The sequence below is a fragment of the Leuciscus leuciscus genome (genome assembly GCF_965113295.1).
Source record: "Leuciscus leuciscus genome assembly, chromosome: 1".
Taxonomy (NCBI): Eukaryota; Metazoa; Chordata; class Actinopteri; order Cypriniformes; family Leuciscidae; genus Leuciscus; species Leuciscus leuciscus.
The window spans coordinates 70,956,089-70,976,214 of record NC_138725.1 but is presented as its reverse complement, the minus strand read 5'-3'; the positions used below and the strand labels follow the sequence as shown (position 1 = coordinate 70,976,214).

At 38.7% G+C, this 20,126-nt stretch overlaps 1 protein-coding gene across 3 annotated transcripts in view; it reads right to left on the bottom strand.

The window, feature by feature from the left end:
• Positions 1-1,117: 1,117 nt before the first annotated feature.
• Positions 1,118-20,126, bottom strand: part of nherf1b (NHERF family PDZ scaffold protein 1b) — a 40,713-nt gene continuing 21,704 nt past the window's right edge. For 2 of the 3 annotated variants that reach the window (XM_082186408.1, XM_082186407.1), the window contains 4 exons: positions 14,334-14,487; positions 9,863-9,906; positions 4,324-4,449; positions 1,118-2,969 (listed from right to left, as the gene is read on the bottom strand). In XM_082186408.1, coding sequence (XP_082042534.1) covers positions 2,823-2,969; positions 4,324-4,449; positions 9,863-9,906; positions 14,334-14,487 — 471 coding nt within the window. In that variant the 3' untranslated portion in view covers positions 1,118-2,822. The remainder of the gene's footprint in view (positions 2,970-4,323; positions 4,450-9,862; positions 9,907-14,333; positions 14,488-20,126) is intronic. The other variant, XR_014210579.1, reaches the window with a different exon arrangement.

Here is a 20,126-nt window from a genome sequence, read left to right as displayed (position 1 = left end):
CATCAAACTACTGAACCATCAAGACTTTACCTGAGACAAAATCTGGACGCTCGTTCATGGCTATTGCGAGTAGGCTATCGTACATTTATCATACGTTTAAACTAAACAGAGGTTAGATATGAGCAGTAGATCCTTTGTTACAGGTGTTGATGGTTCTGTTCAGGTTAACTGACTCTTACCTTGTCATATGCTTTATTCCCCTGTTTCGGTTCATTTATTCACTTTCAATTTCCCCAGTTTTACCCATATGCTTGAGTGTATGTCTTTGTTTAGACTATTTGCGTTTGTGATTTAAGTAAAACATTTGTGCACATTCACATGAGTGTTTCACTTGATTCTGTGGTCACTGCTTGCAAAAGTAACACTGTAGGCTACCTGTAACCCAGTAATAAAGAGTTATTTTTCTGTGGCCACGAAAAACCATTCTGAGAGTTGATAAATGATTAAAGCAGTGTTCGCTGGACGAACAGGATAATTGATTGTAATAACTCTGCTACATTAAGTTGAGTCTTACAACTGATTCATATACATTTTAAACGAATTATATGTTATAATTAATTATTCATATTTCCCTTGAGCCAATTTGCTGATGTTTGCTGAAACAAAAATGTATGTGGTGAAAAGTCAGATTGAATGTCAATAAAATGTATCATGAAATGATGAAAGATGAAATGTAAAGTACAGTTTCGAAACGCTGCTTTATGAAGCTTCAAAACCTTTACAAACCTTTTGTCTCGAATCAGTGTTTCGGAGCTCGTATACCAAACTGCCAAAGTCACATGATTTCAGCAAATCATTACGTCAAAAGAACACATAGCCTATTATACATGATATTTAATCTTATTAGATGATTAGTTAATTGCATTTGATAGATTGTAATTTCAATAAAACATTTGCAATGGGTTTGTAATGTTTCGCCTGAGTTTTAGTTGTATTTACACTGTTTTGACCAGCAGGAGTCACCAGAGTGTGACGTTTCGAAAGTTTCGAAACAGTGAATCATTTGTGACGCAATTGGTTCAAATGATTCGAAGCTTTGAAAAGCTTCGTTTCTCCCATCTCTAGTAGACACAGTGTTAGTATCATGGTGTATCAAAAGCATAAAACACTGCAGAAATCATTTGTCCACTATAATATATTTCTGAACAAAGTGGGGTGCTCTAATGTATTGTTACATAATATAGAAATAACATATGAAATAACATGACAACGCAGTGATCAGAAAAAATTAAATAGCAGGTGTCTCAAAAATACCTCACTGGTTGGAACAAGACCATGATACACTAACAGGAATTTACAGTGGGCTTCAACCCAGACAGCAACATAGTGTCGGCCTAGATCCGGCCCGCCTCTGGCACGCGTTCAATGATCCACATGTACCAGATGTGGCCCGGATCGAGGCGGACACTATGTGGGTGTCTGGGAAACGTCTCAGGCCACTAGTGAAAATCCCTTTCTCTTACTAATGTTGTATTTAATACAAAATGCTTCATTGCTTATTATAGGTTTCTCAGACTTTTGGACACCACCGTGTCTCTTTACAATAGTAAAGGTGAGATTCCTGTGATTACAGTGACAGTCAGGAGTTTACGATGCAAGTCTTCATTTGTTCCTTCATTATAAGACAATGAAATCCTTCTCAACAGAACCGGTGGAGAAATGAGCTTAGGGCGGCTCAAGAAATCATTCATAAATCAAACTACATTGCTTTTACTCTAAGAAGATACGGTTCTATATAGAACCTTAAAGGGTTCTGTCAGGCACTTCATATATAGAAACTTTTTGGCATAAAGGGTTCTTTAAATTGAGTCAAGAACCCTAGAGTTCTAGATAGAACCACACTGAACCTTTTCTAAGAGTGTAGTACAGCCTCATACACAAAACTCACTGATTACACACACACACACACACACACACACACACACACACACACACACACACACACACACACACACACACACACACACACACACACACACACACACACACACACACACACACACACACACACACACACAATTAGACTCTGTTCAGAATAGCATACTAACATAATATCACTATTTCTATATAGTATGCACACAAATGTCCAGTGTGACAAATTAACTGGAACTACAGGCAAGAGTTTTAACATCTCTTTTTACCCATTGTTAAATCAAATTGCCAGACATTAAACTACATATTTACACAAAATTGAATTAATAAAAAATAAACTTTATTTTCAAAAAGACAACTGGATACTGCCCATTAAATTAAACATGCAATGTAGTGGTCATGTGACAACAGTATAGCACACCACTGTATGCAGAACAGCATAACACTACTACTACTGTTTTACTAGATTTAACAGTAAGCAGGATTCAATGTGTAATGCACAGTATTTAGTGAGTGGTAATATTACAATAAGTACTCCATTCTGAACATAGCCAGTGATTGTAATACATCACAGTTGTAGAATGTTACATTCCATTTGCCCCGTAGCTGATGTACTAATATAATCTGTTAGTAATTCAAATACATAATTCTGAATACATATAAATCTGTGTGTGCATATATATATACACACACACACACACTGTACACACATCATATTGAGCCTACTTTAATGATAACCTCATTATAAGATCTGCTCTGTTTCATCAAGTCTTAAACAGAGCTGATGGATCCCAGACAGCAACATAGTGTCGGCCCAGATCCGGCCCACATCTGGTACACATGGATTCCACACGGCCCGGATCTGGGCCGACACGACGTTGCTTCTGGGATGGATGGATGGATGGATGGGATGGATGGATGGATGAGTGGATGGACAATCGTCTGAAGGTCTATAGGTTACTGAAGAGTTCATTTTTCTTGCTCCAGTCCATGGGCGGAGCTCTCTTATTGGAGCGTTTCTGGTGCGCGCGCTCTTTCACCTGCTGTAAGGACAGACTGAGCTCTGGGATAGCATCTCTGATGGACGGCTCCACAGTCTGCAGAGAGGAAGACAAGCAAACTTCATAAAGTTATGAAATACCCTAAAACAGTCACCTTCAGGATCCGCTACAAGCGTGTGAAACAACTTTCTAATGGAACAAGTTTTCCCAATATTTCATAGGGTAGTTTCAATTAAGTTTTTATTGTATACTGTTGATTATTTAAAAAAAAATAGTATGTGAAACAGTATGCATAAATGTCAAAGAAAATGTGATTAATTGTATTGAATGTGCACTTCAAATAGTAAAAGTATATTTTTTGTTAAACAAAACTGTACGTGCAGATAATATAATATTACTGAAATTAAGTGCACTTAAAGATAGACACTTTCATGGCTTGTGTCACACTTAAGTAGACTTTTATAACTGCACTTTGTAATAATGCTAAAAAGTGTTACTTTCTTGTTTTAATAACATTTTGTCATACTTTAAAGAAGTGCACTTATTTTTATGTGTTGACAAACATACTAAAGCACATTTAAAGTACTTGATTATAATGAAAACTGTAGTGTGTTATTCAATATTGCAATTAACGTTAATATATTTTAAATGTGATACAAATTGCAACTTCTTCATAACAAATATGTAATAATTACAAATATATTTAAATATATAACATACAAGTTTCAATACAAATGACATTAAAGTATATTTTAGTTTATCATAAAGGCTTGTCAGTTCATTCAGCAGTAACTTTAACCATATTTCAAAAACAATAATAGTAATTATGAAATTACATATAATGATGTACTTAAGTCCTACTTGAGTGGGTAAAAAACCAAACAATCGAAAGTTCAGCTAATATAATTTAAAATAAATTTAAACTATAACACATTTTCATTTAATTGCAATTATCATGCAATTAAGTCTCAAAAACATTACATTCAAATTGCACTTAAGCATATTCTTATAAAGTATATTATTTCCTTATTAAGTACTCTTTTTAAAAAAATAAAGAGCATTTTTATCTCATAATGTCTATTGCATTGTTCATGTTTAATTCTGCAAGTGCCGTTTGGTTACTGTCTTGTAAGCTGTTAATAACATTATTTTGCATTTTTCATTCATTTTTGTGTAAACATATCTTTAACCTGAGTCAAAAACATAAGAAAAAAAATCTGATATTACTTCCACTTTATTTATTACACTGGAAATGTAAGGTCAAATTGAGTGCTTTGTATTGTGGGATACAGTGTGTTTACTGCAAATTTTGGCAAAGAAAAAATCGTGCATATTGCAAACAGCATATAGTCGTGCTGAATACAGAACCGCATACAACTCTAACGGTTTCCCCCATATCTTTCTATGGCAGAAACAGCGAGAGTAGTATGTTAGTGGTTCTCAGTCTCACCTCAGGGGGCGGAGTCCCAGTGGGCGGAGTCACGAGGGAGGCGTTGGAGGAAGCGTTGGAAGGGGACGGACTGACTGATAACTTTGAGTCCTTCAGTCCCACCTCTTTGGCCACATTCCCATTTACCTAAACAGAAGGCAGATTTCAGTCAGATATCCTGGGAGAAATAACAGCAATGTTAGATCCAGTTAGATCCAAGCGCATGGTCTAAAGCGCAGGGCACAAGTGCACTTAGGGCGTGTCCGAATCCACTTTTGCTAGTTTAACGACGGGATAAATGGTCGGTGCGCCCGGCGCATGGTCTAAAAGGGTTGTCCCTATTCTCTTAATGAGTAATGAGTGTGTTTTGGGCGTTACGTGCAATAAACCAATCAGAGCCTCATCTCCCATTCCCTTTAAAAGCCAGTTGCGCTCGAGCCATGGCGGATTCGCTATTTACATGGCGGAATTTGCAAACGGAAAGACTGAACGCGTTTCCAGAGAGGAAACGGATCTGCTCGTGCGCGAGGTTAAAGCTCGCGAGCAGACCATCTACGGGACAAGCCAGATTCCACCATATCTTTATGTACACAATAATAATATTTTACATTGTAATCCTTTTATTTTTAATATTTGGCATGTTTGTGTGTTGCTGTGCGTCCCTGTGTGTGTAATAAGCAGAGTGTAGCGCATTGTGGACCCGCCTATAGGCGCACATTACTAATGAACCATTTAAATAACAAAATAAAAGACTGCGCCATTGACTTTAGACCAGGTTTCAGTTGGTCAATGGCTCAGTCTGTTTCTGTTGCCTCAAAATAGCAACGGTCCAACAATGCGCCTGAACACACCTCGTTTTCAGACCAGCAGCCCATGAGCGCACAAATGGGCGCAAATGCATTTGCCATTTAAACAACATGCCGCGAGATGTGAAAATGATAACTGCGTCGGGCTGAAACTAGCCAAAAACACTTGCGTCGCGCCTGGCGCTGCACTGCACCGGGTGTATGATAGGGCCCATCCTGTGGTTTGTGCACTAGGGGTCAGACTTGAGCCTGTGTTGAACCGTGTGACAGCTGCAGTGAGACTGAGCTTCATTAACTCTATGAGTGGGCAGCATTAGCCAGGCATCAATACTCCTCTGACAGCTGACAGCGCCTCTTATTCCCTCCAGCCAGATTCATCTAACACGTCAACCATTAGCCAGAAGCTGAGGGATCCCTGCATCCCTCTTACTTATATATATATATATGGAGAGAGAGAGAGAAACTGTCTTCTCTCTCTCTCTCTCTCTCTCTCCTGGAGACATGGTCTCAAAACGTACAAACTCCAGCAATGAGTGTCTGATCCGTCCATGTCAGTGCAAAAATGGAAGGTGAATTCAGAAAGTTTGCCGTAAAATAAGCATTACCGGCCACGAGATTGTATTTTTGCCTCATAATATCACCTTATTTTTATTGAAAATATATTTTTTAGCCTGTATGACAGTGTGTCTTGCACATTAGTGTCAAACAGCGCAAGTCATCGTGTCACTAGCGGCGACATATACAGGGCAGTCTCTGTCTCGCAGTCGAACTGCTCCTGTCACAAAAAAAGTACAGATATATCACGATTATGTTCCTTATGTTTCATTGTGGTGGCATAATGTGAGAAATATTACACATATGTGTCACCACATGGAGTCATTTTACTGTGCATCAGCTCTAAGCACTATAGTTAAATTATATCTCTCCAGCGAATAGTGATTAATCATGTCAATTTCTGAATAAAGGATTGATCTTCAACCTCTAATGGTCTTCTGTCATGCCTTTTCTAACTTTCGTCATTAGCATAATCACAATTAATCGTATATGATACACAGTTTTAGCAGCAGGCATCCATTTGCGATGACTTTACTAAACTCAATGATAGGCTAATACTGTAATTGGCTAATATCAAAACATGTAAAGGTTTCCAATAACCTCTGAGAAACTTGCTGTTGTAAGTGTGTTTTTCTGCTATGAGAACTAGGTTCAGGCACAGGCCACTACAAACAATCCAAGTTGCTGTATTTATTTATTAAAGAGCACACAGATAACAAATAAAACCCCAACAGGAAAGTGTACATGTCTAAGAACTGAGAAGAAAATTGATCTCAATATCCATGTACAGTATTTGCTCATTTCAAGCCGGTTAGATTCAAAGCATCTAATGACAGAACTTTTTACTAAATAAAATATTTGAAAGAATATTTAATCCCAAACGAACCAGATTTTGTCCATGATGCTCAATGTTATTAAAGCAACAAGATGTCATTATAATATTTGCAACATTTATCTTATTTACACCAGCCAAGAACCTCAACTTTCCTTAAACTTCATTCGTTTGTTGCCTCACTAACACAGGTATTTCACTTTTGGCAGAGGAAAGTGATACTAATGGGTACTGGAGTCAGTGAGGATGCTACCATGATATCTTTTTTGGCCTGCTGGTCATGTAAAGAATGCAAGTATGGAATTTCAAGTAATTTCTAACTGAATTTGACAAGACAAGAAACATTATTAATAGAGCCGTTTAAGAGTGAATGTGGGCATATTTTAAAATAAAATATTTGCAGTTCAATTATGACAACTCTAAATAGTTTTTAGCAAGTTAATGAATATGGTAATGTTAATGTACACTGTAAAAAATTACCAGGAATTTACAGGATTAAGTATTATTTTACAACAAATTACTGCAGTCATTTACTCTGAAATCAATGCATGCTGTCAATTTCACACTAAAATGTTTAACAGTGTACTTGGTCTGTGCGGCCTAGATCTACTCCGCAGCTGCTGTTGATTATTGCTGCGGCAGAGCAAGTATGGACCTGCTACTGTTAAATACACAGACACATTGCTGTGAGCATGTAAGATATCCTGCTGTTGCTGCATAAATAGACATACATAAATCCTGTAGCAGATCTTGGTAGGTGGAGCTGGGGAGGTGGAGGGGTTCAGCAACACTGAACCAGTATTGAGCAAGCAATCTCATTGGCTGCAGGATCAGCAGAGGCCAATCAGATTGTGCCATGCGGTAATGATGTGACTGCTTGCAGATTGCATAAGAATTGAGGCCCCTTGCATACCCCATTTAAAACTGTTCAAGGCCATTGTTCAACACACCATTGTTCAATAAATAACTACATTCAATAGTGCTCTTTCCTGTAGCTCAAACAGTAGAGCGTTGGCGCTTGCAACGCCAAGGTCATGGGTTCGATTCCCAGAGAAAGCAAGGACTGATAAGAATGTAAATGTGTACCTTGACAAAAGCGTCTGCCAAATGCATAAATGTAAATGTAATCACAATAAACAATTCTTCTACCTAGTAATATATAGTTCATTATGCTGGTTTTCATGCTGTGTCAGAATTATCACAATTAACTCACAATTTAAAATCGTATGAGTTCATTTCGGTACTCATTTCTATGGCAATTAGTGTGGCTTTGCTGATAATGACAGCAAAATACTTCCTCACTTCATCTATATTGTTTAGCAGTTTTGTAATTACACATTTGAGCTTGATTTTCTCTATATTTAAACGTGTTACTTGAAATGCATTAAAGGGATAGTTCACCCAAAATTTTTAATTTTGTCATCATTTACTCACCCTCAAGTCGTTCCAAACCTGTATGACTTTTTTTCTTCAATGAAACACATAATGGCTTTTCACACTTGAACTAGTTAACCCTGGGTCATTAATAAACCCAGAATAAACTGAATCCTGGGTTATCTTGATTCACGTTTCACATTGCTCATAATTTACCCAAGGTTAACATTTAATCCTGGGTATTCATAAGCTGACGTTTCACACGGTACATTCCTAAACCCTGGGTTAACGTCCTTATTTACATATTTGTAGTGTCAGTGTCACTGATTGGATGAACGCAGCACACTAACATTGCACATCCTCATACTAAACATTGCCTATCAGCTTTATACTGAATGGACTTTTCGGACTATAAAGGTAAGAATGAAACAGTCTCTTCTTCACTCCAATTAAATGTGTTTACATGCACGTTCTTGATCATGTAAAGGCGTTAACCCGTTTGTTTAAACGAAGTAAGGTCATAGACAGCTTAAGCATAAACCGATCTTCACGGCTGGATTTTTGCCCCTTACGCTGATTTCGCCCAGCATTCGACTTGCATTGTCTGAATATTGGTTTGCATGTAAACCTGGACATTTCAATAAGCTGATTTTTGTGAGTTATCAGCATACTGGGGTGCATGTAAATGTGCTCATTGTCACATTTTCTGTCGCCGTTTGACATTTTTCCTCTCAAGCGCTGAAGCTACAGTTTTCATGACTGACCAAAGCCAGATGTTGGTTCCTAAGCATCTAGTCATAACATTCTAACACCGCTTTGTTTCACACTGTCCAAGTTTGGCACCGCAATAACACCACAGAACCAGTGCTAATCCTGCATCACAAGTGTGAAACGTTCCTTTACCCGGGTTTAGAACGATGATAACACAGGTTTAAAAGCGGGCTTTAGAATGATGATAACCTGGGGTTAAGCGCAGTGTGAAAAGCCCTTTAAAAAGATATTTTGAGAATATATGATTTTCTTTTTTGTCTATACAATGATAACCAAAACTGGTTACGGCACTAACATTTTTCAAAATATATATATTTTTTAGTACACAACTAATTTACAACATTAAAGTCCCCCTGTAGTCCATACATTTATTCCTTAAAACTCATCTTTGATCACCAAAATGATATATTTAAGTGTTTTTTCCTTGAAAAAATTCCTTCATGCCTTTAAATAGCTTGAATGTAACTCTACACCCTTGCATCATTTAGTATACGCGGTTCTATGAATATGCAAATGAGCCCCGCCTCCACTCACTCACACCAGCTCAGAGATCCGCTGGTTGACGATCACACGTTGATCTGATTGGTTACAAGGTAGTTTGTGACGTCAGAAACACCAGCGATTTCAAACCGTGTTTTTGAGGCTGTCTTTGGTTCACTGCAGTTTTAAGGAGAAAATACTCAGCAATGGTGTCGACTTATGAATTTGCTCATGGTTTGTCTTAAAGCATATTAAAAACAGCACATAGACATATAAACAACATTAAAAGCTTGATTTCCACCACAGGGGGACTTTAAGATTTTCTTCATTGCAACTTTACTGTGAACTATATTACAAGTAAACTTCAGGTATACTGTTGGTTTACTAGCTATAGACTTCAAGCTCACTTTTTAGTTTCTGTAAATACACTTTGAAGAATACTCTCAGTAAACTAATAGATTAATAGATTTTACACTGCAAGCTTACAGTAAGTTTTCTTTAAGTGAACTTAAAAGCATACTTACAGTTTTTGCATTTTAAGTAGGCTTATACTACTAGGTTTCTATTTAGGCATTTGTTGGTACTTAAAGTAGACTTGAAATTAACAACATTATATGCCACATATACTGTATTTATAAACCAAGTACTGTATACTACGCAAGGATCATTTTGTATATCTCTGATAAGTACATAAAAGTAGACTGAAAGTGAGAAAATGATGTCATTTGAGCGGTTGTCTTACCTTGTCCTCCATGTCTCCGTTGACCACAGGTTCAGGCAGCGGTCCTGCGGGCAGAGAGAAGCAGCACAGGTCAGTCACAGATCACACAACTGCCCCTAGTACATCTGCATCTGTCAGACGGGACACTTTCTCCAATAATGCTCCTCATCACAGACAGCCGGGACGCAAAGATTAAACAAGACACTTCCAAACACCAGGAGAATAGCTAGTATGACATTCACTCCTTCTCGGGTTGCAGTAAGCAGATGTCGACTCTGTTACATACTGCAGCACAGGTATTCGCTTCATTTATTATTCAGATAATCACCGTGGTGAGATCCGTGATACCTGTCGACCCCCACATCTCCACAGGGAACGAAATCTAGAGGCCTTCATAGTGGATTACACTTTAACAAATGAACTTGACATGAGAGATAAAGGACGTATGTGGAGATCGGAAGAGACTTCGCTTATGAAAAACAAGTACACTTTAACATACTTCTACTTCTGTTGTCTGAAATACGGTTAAAGTTACTGCTGAATGTACTGACAAACATCTTTAGTAAACTAAAAAATACTTGTTATTTATCAATATAAGTTCTATTGAAACTTGTGTCATGTATTTATTAAATATATTTGTAATTACACATTTGTAATGACAAAGTTGCAATTTAGTACATTTAAAATATATATTAACTTTAAATGTACAGTAATATCAAATAGCACAGGCCGTGGTTGTAGGTAATGATGAGGAAACATTCAAATGTACACTGCAAAATAATATTTTCTAGTATTTTTGTCTTCTTTCCAGTCCAAATATATGTATGTACTTTATACTTATTTATACTTATATACAACTTAAATCAAGATGCATTTTTACTAGACAAGTAAAATGACATTAGAAATTATGTTTTGTTTTTGCTTAAATCAAACCAAATTAAGTAAGAAAAATAATCTTGTTTTCTGTTCTTGTTGTTCCTATTACAGACCTATCTCTCTCCTACAGACCTATCTCTCTCCTACCATTCATTGCGAAGACACTTGAAAGAGCTGTCTTCAACCAACTAACATCCTTCTTGTCTCTAAACAACCAGCTGGATGTCAACCAATCTGGCTTCAAGAAAGGACATTCAACTGAGACTGCATTACTGTCAGTCACAGAAGCCCTACGGATCGCAAAAGCTGCTTCCAAATCTTCAGTCCTCATTCTCCTGGATCTGTCTGCTGCCTTCGACACGGTGAATCATCAGATCCTTATGTCCACCCTCCCATCACTGGGCATCACAGGAACTTCACTCCACTGGTTTGAGTCCTATCTCACAGGTAGGTCCTTCAAGGTCGCATGGAGAGGTGAGGTATCCAGAGCACATCAGCTGACCACAGGGGTTCCCCAGGGTTCAGTTCTTGGTCCCCTCCTCTTCTCCATCTACACCACATCACTGGGACACATCATACAGGCACACGGTTTTTCCTACCACTGCTATGCTGATGACACGCAGCTCTTCCTCTCCTTTCAACCAGATGATCCCACAGTAGCTGCACGGGTCTCAAGCTGTCTGGCGGACATCTCCACATGGATGAAGGAACATCACCTGCAGCTCAACCTGGCAAAGACTGAGCTTCTCGTCCTCCCTGCCAATCCGTCTCTACAGCACGACTTCACCATCCAGCTAGAGTCATCATTAATCACCCCATCAAGATCGGTCAGAAATCTTGGAGTAACGTTTGATGACCAGCTGACCTTCACAGATCACATTTCAAAGACAGCTCGATCATGCAGGTTTGCACTGCACAACATCAGGAAAATCAGGCCTTTCCTAACTGAGCATGCAACACAACTCATCGTCCAGGCCCTGGTCATCTCTAGGCTTGACTACTGCAATGCTCTTCTGGCTGGACTTCCAGCATGTGCAACCAAAACCCTACAGATGATCCAGAATGCTGCAGCTCGTCTTGTCTTCAACGAGCCCAAGAGGGCCCACGTCACTCCTCTGTTCATCTCTCTGCACTGGCTACCTCTCGCTGCTCGCATCAAGTTCAAGGCACTGACGCTTGCTTACAGAACTATCACAGGCTCAGCTCCCTCCTACTTTCACTCACTCCTACGAGTCTACATCCCTACCAGACACCTACGATCGGTCAACGAGCGACGTCTCGTGGTTCCATCACAGAAAGCCACAAAATCACTTTCCAGAACATTCTCATTCACAGTTCCATGCTGGTGGAACGCTCTCCCCACCCTCATCCGGAATGCAGAATCCCTGACAACATTCAAAAGACAGCTGAAAACCAATCTCTTCCGTGAGCACTTAACCTTATAGAAAAAAAAAAAAAAAAAAAAAAAAATTTTTCCTTTCCCTTTGTAACATCACTTATCAGGCTTATGCTACTCTGAATAATACCTGAACTTCGTACTTTGAGCACTTCTTGCGTTGTTGTTGCTTTTGCCTCTTTATGATGACTCGCTGAATTTTGTCCTAATTTGTAAGTCGCTTTGGAGAAAGGCGTCTGCTAAATGACTAAATGTAAATGTAAATGTAAATGTATTTCCTTCAGTGATTCTGCTTGTTATCATCAGGTGTCTTCACTAATGCTCAATAATCACTTAATTATATTTATGTATATTTATGGACATCTCAGGTTAAACTTCATGACATTTACCTTTATTTAAGGAAGAAGGCCTGTTTTTTCAGTGGTCTGAATATCTGTATTTTTAGGGGACGTTAGCAGTTTAAATATTTGTAAAAAATGAAATATTTGTTCAATTTTACTGTATTTTCTTTGTAAAAATACATTTATTTCCCCAACTCTGAGATAAAAAAATTCAGATAATTTTTTTTAATTAACATCTCAGGTTAAAATTACATTTCTGCACATGAAAATCGTGACAATTGCCTTTATTTTTAAGAAAAAAAAAAACTTTTCCCAGTAAAACTATAAAAATATTAATTTGGTGTGAATGTATATACATTTTTATTTTCTCTGTAAAAATACTTTCCAAACAGTGGTGACAGTTGTGAGTTTAAAAAATGTATTTGTGGTGCTGTACACTTGCCTGATAGGCCACAACTGTAAGTCTTTTACTGTAAACACGTTAGCCGTTTTCTTACACGCTGGAGGACAAGTCGAAATTATACTACTATTTAAATTTGAAGTGTCAGAATTTTCTGAATTAAAAGAAATGTGATCATCATGAGTACATTTCATTTCTAAAGTAATTAAATGAATGGATTATAAAAAAATATATACATTACTTCGTACTTATGTCATATTAAATATGTTTTGGTTCCAACAAAAAGATGTCCCTACCACCAGCCATTCTTTCCGAAGAGTTTCTAGGAAGAAGCGTATAGCAGTCAGGCAGATAACAGAATCCCGACACCCTTACCGCCCTCTTGTCTCTAAATCTCTATCTTTCTACCGCCGTCTGAAGGATATATGAGTGGCAGAAAACTGCAGGGAAGGTATGATAACACTGATCCATCTGGCCCCTGATCGGCACAAAACACACATCACTGGCTGTTTGGACACTTCAAATGCCCTTCAGTCCCAATACGGCAATCTGAGAGCCACTCCAGAACAGCACCTTGGAAACCACACAAATCCTCCTTCCAAATTTGGCTGACAGGCTCTGAGAGAGAGACAGAGTGTGTGTGTGTGTTCAGACAGAGCAGTGCAACTGTGTGCGAAAGAGAAGAGAAAACAGCTGAATGTACGACTGTGTAGAGAATACAATCCTGAAATCTGGAAAAACCCATGCCATAGAAGAACCATTTGGGATTCCACAAAGAATCTTTCAGTGAACAGTTCTTAAAAAAAACACATCATATTTTAATAATCTGATTAACCTTTTTCAACAATTAAGAATCGTTTGTGTAATAGAAAGATTCCATGGATGTTGAAGGTTCTTCATGGAACTATAGTGGTTAGCTAGTGCTCCCAGTCTACTGTCCCTGTTGACAGCTAATCCCACGGCCTCACTGTGAACAGAAAAGAGCTATTCAAATGGCAGAAAACAGACTGATCGTGAGTATTAAACGAGCCTCGCTGAGAACAGCAGCACCTGAGACGTCTAAAAGCCTTCATCTGGTCAATCCTGCCATTTTTACTCAAACAGATGTTTACTCAAACTGATAAAACGTAATAGCAGTGATAGCAGCTAAGGAGAGTTTCCACTAGTGCTGACGCCAACAACTTGCTTGGTAAATAAAACGAGTAAACATTGTGTCTCCACTCACTCATGACTAATCTAGTTGTGTCAAACACACACACACACACACAAACACACAGTTTCCATGGCTGCATTTGGCACTGTTGCAGACTGTTGGCACGGGGTAACAAAACAAGACGGACAAACTAAATTGCTTAATAGGAAACCCAAAACCAGCGCAGCGAGAGACAGAGACACGCTTGCCTGAGTGACCCCTGCTCAGACGCCACCTAGAGGGATGCCATGGAGAGTTACAGCTGCTGGAATGTTTTGTGTATGTACCTGTGAGGTGTTCTGCAGTGGGCGTCACTCGACACTTCTTGAAGAAAGCATCTGTTTCTGGATCTACGACCAAGAGTGTGGTGTTATCACCCCCGGCTTTAATAGCAGCCACCACATCAGCATGCTGCTTCCCATCCATTGGAATCTCGTTCACCTGAGGACAAACAGCACATCAGAAGACATTCACATGCACCAGTCACTGACTCACACTTAAAGGGATAGTTCACCCAAAAACCATTAATTACTCACCCTCATGTCGTTCCAAACCCGTGAGACCTTCGTTCATCTTTGGAGCACAAATGAAGATATTTTTGGATGAAATCCGAGAGGTTTCTGAACCAGCCATAGGCAGCAACGTCATTGCAACTTTCAAGGCCCAGAAAGGTAGTGAAGACATGGTTAAAATAGTCCATGTGACTACATTGGTTCAACCTTAATGTTATGAAGCGATAGTTATTCAACAATCTCTTCTCTTCCACGTCATTCTCCAACGCTGTTGACGTAGTGTAGTGCAGCTCTTCCGGGTTCTATGTCAGAACGCCGGCTCACTATTGGCCGACGCTGGTCACGTGATCACCTCGACATATGCGTTTGAAGCAGGAGCTGGCCAATAATGAGCCGGTGTTCTGACGTAGACCCTGGAAGCGCTGCACTGTTTACACTACGTCAACAGCGTTGGAGAATTACATGGAAGAGAAGAGATTGTTGAATAAAGTCGTTATTTTTGTTTGGTTTTTGCACACAAAAAGTACTCTTGTCACTTCATAACATGTACTCACATTAACTATTTTAACGATGTCTTTACTACCTTTCTGGGCCTTAAAAGGAGCAACGATGTTGCTGCCTATGGCTGGTTCAGAAACCTCTCGGATTTCATCAAAAAAGATCTTAATTTGTCTTCTGAAGATGAACAAACGTCTCACGGGTTTGGAACGACATGAGCATGAGTAATTAATGACACAAATTTCATTTTGGGGTGAAAACCCTTTGTTCGTTTGGGGGTAGGCCTACTATGATATTAGACTACATAGCCTATAATAAAATATATTTGTATTCAAATATCAACAGTCTGTCATTAGTCACAAAAAAACAACATTAAAATCATGAACTCAAATGTCATTGTGAAAAGAAAAAAACAATGACTGTTGTAACAATGCGTGAATCAGACCTTTCAGACTATAGCCTAACGCTAATAAGCCTTATGCCAAAAGTATTATTACAACTAAATTGTCTGTCATTAAATAAGAAAACTAAATAATTAAGTAGATGATTTGCTTTGTGTAACCCGACATCATACATTAGGTCGAAGTATTTTTTTTGCACACAGTGCCGCGACCAATCACTCACTCCTTTACGACTGGCTGCCTGCACATTCACTGTCCTCGCGGCTGCTGCAGCTTGCTCCTGTTTGTTTGATAGAGTAGGCCTAGATGAAGAGGGTGCAAGTTGCAGCAGTCGTGAGGACAGTGAATGTACAGGCAGCCAGTCGTATAGGAGTGATTGACTGGTTGCGAGGGAACGAAGTTTCATGCAGGCTTTAATGTAGCGCTCTTTTGTATACTGCTCATAGTAAGGCATCTGGATATTACATATAACGCACAGTATTCAGTATGTAGGAGAAGTATGCAACTCTACTCTAGTTGCTCTACTCTACAACAGAGATTTCAGTATTCAGCCAGGATAACCGCTGCTCAAAATAAGACAACACTTACTTTCTTGGCGTCACCCTGAAATCTATTTTTAGATGTATTATTCACATCTTCATTGTTCCAACAAAGAAAGTGTTTATCAAAGCTAGAATTCATTTTTCAACATTATCAGTCTCCTTTCCTGCTGTCCGAGGGAAGGATATCCTGTGTCTTCAATTCACTAACATTCATGCATTACACGTTTGCCAAAAAACCCACGAGAGGCGTTTGTGTGAACTGAACGGGGGGGAATGTCAAGGGCAAATCTGACAGGATCCCACTGAGATGTGAGTTTGGAAGAAAATTGTGATTTGAAATATTTATTATTTAATATCTAACAATATGAAATATTCATAAACACTGATTTATTATTCATAAAGTATGAATATGAGTGAGAAATCAACGTATGTTTCATTTCAGGTGGCATTTAAAGGAAAAAGTGCACACAAAAATGGAAATTCGGTCATTCTTTACTCATCGTTTGGTTTTTCTGACCTAATATTTTCTTTTCTCTTTGAAACACAAAGAAAGTACAAGGTGATTTATACCGCCAAACAAAAATAGTACGTATTACACTTTAAAAAAAGGAGGTTTGATTGGGTTCTAGTAAGAACCCTTGGGTTTATTGTCTCTTTTAAAGAATTTTAAAGAACCCTTTCTGCCAAAAAGGGTTGACACTTTTAAAAATAAAGGTTCTTTATTGGCATTGAAGAACCTTTTCATTGCAAAAAAGGTTCTGTTATGGGGAAAAGTTTATTAAAATGTTCTTCACACTATGAAAATAGAGTTCTTTTAAGAACTGTTCACTGAAAGTTGTTTTCCTATGGCATCACTGTCAACTCCCTTTTGGAATTTTTTTTTTTTATAAGAAGAAATGTCAGAAATGACTGCATAACACTGACATGTTTATAGATATCTAGTTTATGAGCTGTTAAATTCATAAAATGTAATTAAAATAACATTAAAGGGTTGAAAGTATTTTTTTATTTTTTTTGGACTGTAGGTTACTAAAGCACTAAAATACCATATTATGTTTGCAGATATTTAGGAAACATGCTAAGTTCACACTTGTTTCTCAGAAAAACAATGCTAAATCCCGTTATTCGACTTTGAAATGTGCGTCCTGTTTCGGAATGTCTGGTTTTAATTTGATCTGTGTGCTTCCACCAGCTGCCAGTTTACCCAATAGTATTTCGACACCCCAGGTTGCCAGTTGGTGGAAAATCCAGTGTATTACAGCGATGGAAGTCAGCAAACAAACTGGGTCAGAGATTGCAGATTCTACCCCCACCTAAAAGCCTCGGCATCCTTCTAGAAATCTCTATGACAGAGGCATATTAAAATGCGGATAAAAGGCTTGTCGGTTTCCATTGTCAATTGCATTATTTCCTCAATCTGGCAATGAGTGTCGAGGAGGAGGGCGGGGGACACAACTGTGTTTTTAATTTGGACTGCAGTACCCATTTCAACCACTAGCTGTCAATGTTATAATTTACACTAAATCTTTTAAATGATCCTATGATCTTGTATATAGAAAATGTTATATATATGAAGCACCTGACAGAACCCTTTAAGGTTCCATATAGACCCTTTTCTTCAAGACAGTATCTTTCATTTTGTGTTATTGTGATCAATTTTGATAAAGGAATGTTGAAATGAGTTTAGGTGTGATGCGAGGCACTATGGGAACAGATCGGTCCGCCTGTGGGTCTATATGTGGAATGAGGGTGTGTCTGTTAGTGGAGCTCAGTCCCAGAGAGGAAGCGGACAATGTGCGCTCAGCAGGAACAATAGCTGCCTGTCCAACACAAAGAGCCCGGCTCGCAGGAGGAGGCCTGGAGGCCCCTCTGGGACAACAAAGACCCCTCCATCCCTCTGCTTCCTTCCCTCCCTTCACTCGTTCACTGGTGGCCTTTCCATGGCTCTCGCTCCGGATGGAGCGGCCAGACTCAAGAATTACATCTCACACAAGAACCGGACAGAGAAAAACCTCCAGAAACATACACCTACTCTTTCTTTATTTTTAGTATCATGTACATTTTCTACAGGATTATTACGTATAAGCATTTGAATGCATTTGGGAACGAAACACACACTGTGTTGCTCGAAGGCAAACAACAGTTCTGCTGTGGCTTTGTTTGGAACCATTTTCCTTGGTGAAATAGAGCAAAAAACAGACAATATTCACAGTACTATGTTTAAAATATAAGTTTCTTAATATTAAACACAATTTTTGTTTTACAGTAGTTGTGTTTGCTGGGCTGTTATATATAAAATCAATGTCACATGTTTTCTTTTCGGTTAAGCAGAAACACAGCACTCTTGTTCATGTGATTCTGCTTAACTGAAAAGAAAACATTCAAAACATGGCATTTGTTCATGTATTTGGTCTTGGCGGACTAGATCTGATATCCATGCTGCTACTGCAGACCAAACATGGACTTGCTACTGTTAAAGGCACACTATGCAAGATTTGTACCTTAACATAACAGCTTCGAAGTCATTTCGATGGTAAACGAACTTGTAGTAGGACGAATCATCCCGATAGCAAAGCGGGGGGGAATGCAAATCTCGCGAGAATCACGACTTGCTTTACGTCACATGCATCAACAATCTATCTGTGCCTGTTCGATGTCCGACGCTTCCATCCTACTGAACAGGTACCGGTATACGGGGGGAGGGGATCAGGCCGTGAGTGCAGAGACGGCTCTGCGGGAGTGGTATTTACGACAGTAACGTTAAATACAAGTACTCCACAGCGACTCTAGGGGTCGCTGTTTGACAAAAACGGAAACCGCATAGTATGCCTTTAATAGATACACAGACACACTGCTGCTGCTGCATAAATAGACATACATAAACCCCGTAGCAAATCTAGGCAGGTGGAGCTGGGGAGGTGGAGGGGTTCAGAGGAACTACAGCAATCACTGAACCAGACTATTTTAATGTTGAGCAAGCAATCTCATTGGCTGCAGGATCAGCAGAGGCCAATCAGCTTGTGCCATGCGGTAATGATGTGACTGCTTGTAAATTGCATGTAAAGGACCGATCAGACGGCGCCCTCTAGAGTTTCATGACTGTTTTATCCTGACAGGCTGAGCCAGAAATCTCCACTTTAGTAGCACTCACATACACCAAACTTTACAGTTCTTTACAATCTATATTCTGAAGGTGTATATATCATTCGCCTAATTTAACATGTTTTAATTTAACTAAAAACATTTTATCGATCGTATACCAAAAAACAGTAAATTTGTGTTTTCTGGCCGTTGACAGAGTGAAAAAAAAGAGAGATAAAAAATCCGTCTGAATTTTGAACCTGGCTTTATCCAATGTTCAGGTTTCTGTTCTGGAAAATTATGCAAATTGGTGCATATTTACTTGGATAATGCCTAATTTACATATTTAATCATAACATTTTACAAAACTTGTAATACAAAATAATTGTCTTAATGTACTGTGATTATCTAGGGAAGTATGATGATGGCCATTAGTTTAAATTCTCACCCTGTTCACCTGAAGCGTCTTGCCTTAAACCCTTGTTTAATTTGAGGATCTGATAGGGAAAAAAAGGGATGTAGTTTACATCACATCGTGCTTTGAAACTGGTCAGTGCTGCGCTGTTCATTATGCTGTGGCATCCAAAGTGTTTTCTATAGCAGTGTTTAATCGAAAAAAGGTGGGCAATCCTCAAGTTACTTCACATTTCTGTATTTAGACAGTCTGGAGCCCTGACATAAATTCACATAAATTCAGACTGGTATGGTGTATCCTACACAGTACACGCACAAGAACACAAGCAGAGTCTCCAGATTTCAGTATAGTAGTAGTATGATTATTGAGTATTGCTCATGGCTTCTTGCTTGACTCTCTAATGTTCATGAGGGTGATGTGCTCGATTCCAGGGCTCTTGCCCATGTTCCACTTCTGTCCTATTTGTCTCTGCTCCTCTGTTCTCAAACAGGATACACTTAAAAAAAGGGGCACAATGTACAAATTTCCCTTCCAGGAACAGTGTTTCCAAGTCATAATAACACTATACTTGGAAAAGAATAAATCTTTCATGTTTTATTCAAACACCAAAGACTTTTCTCACCAAAGTTAT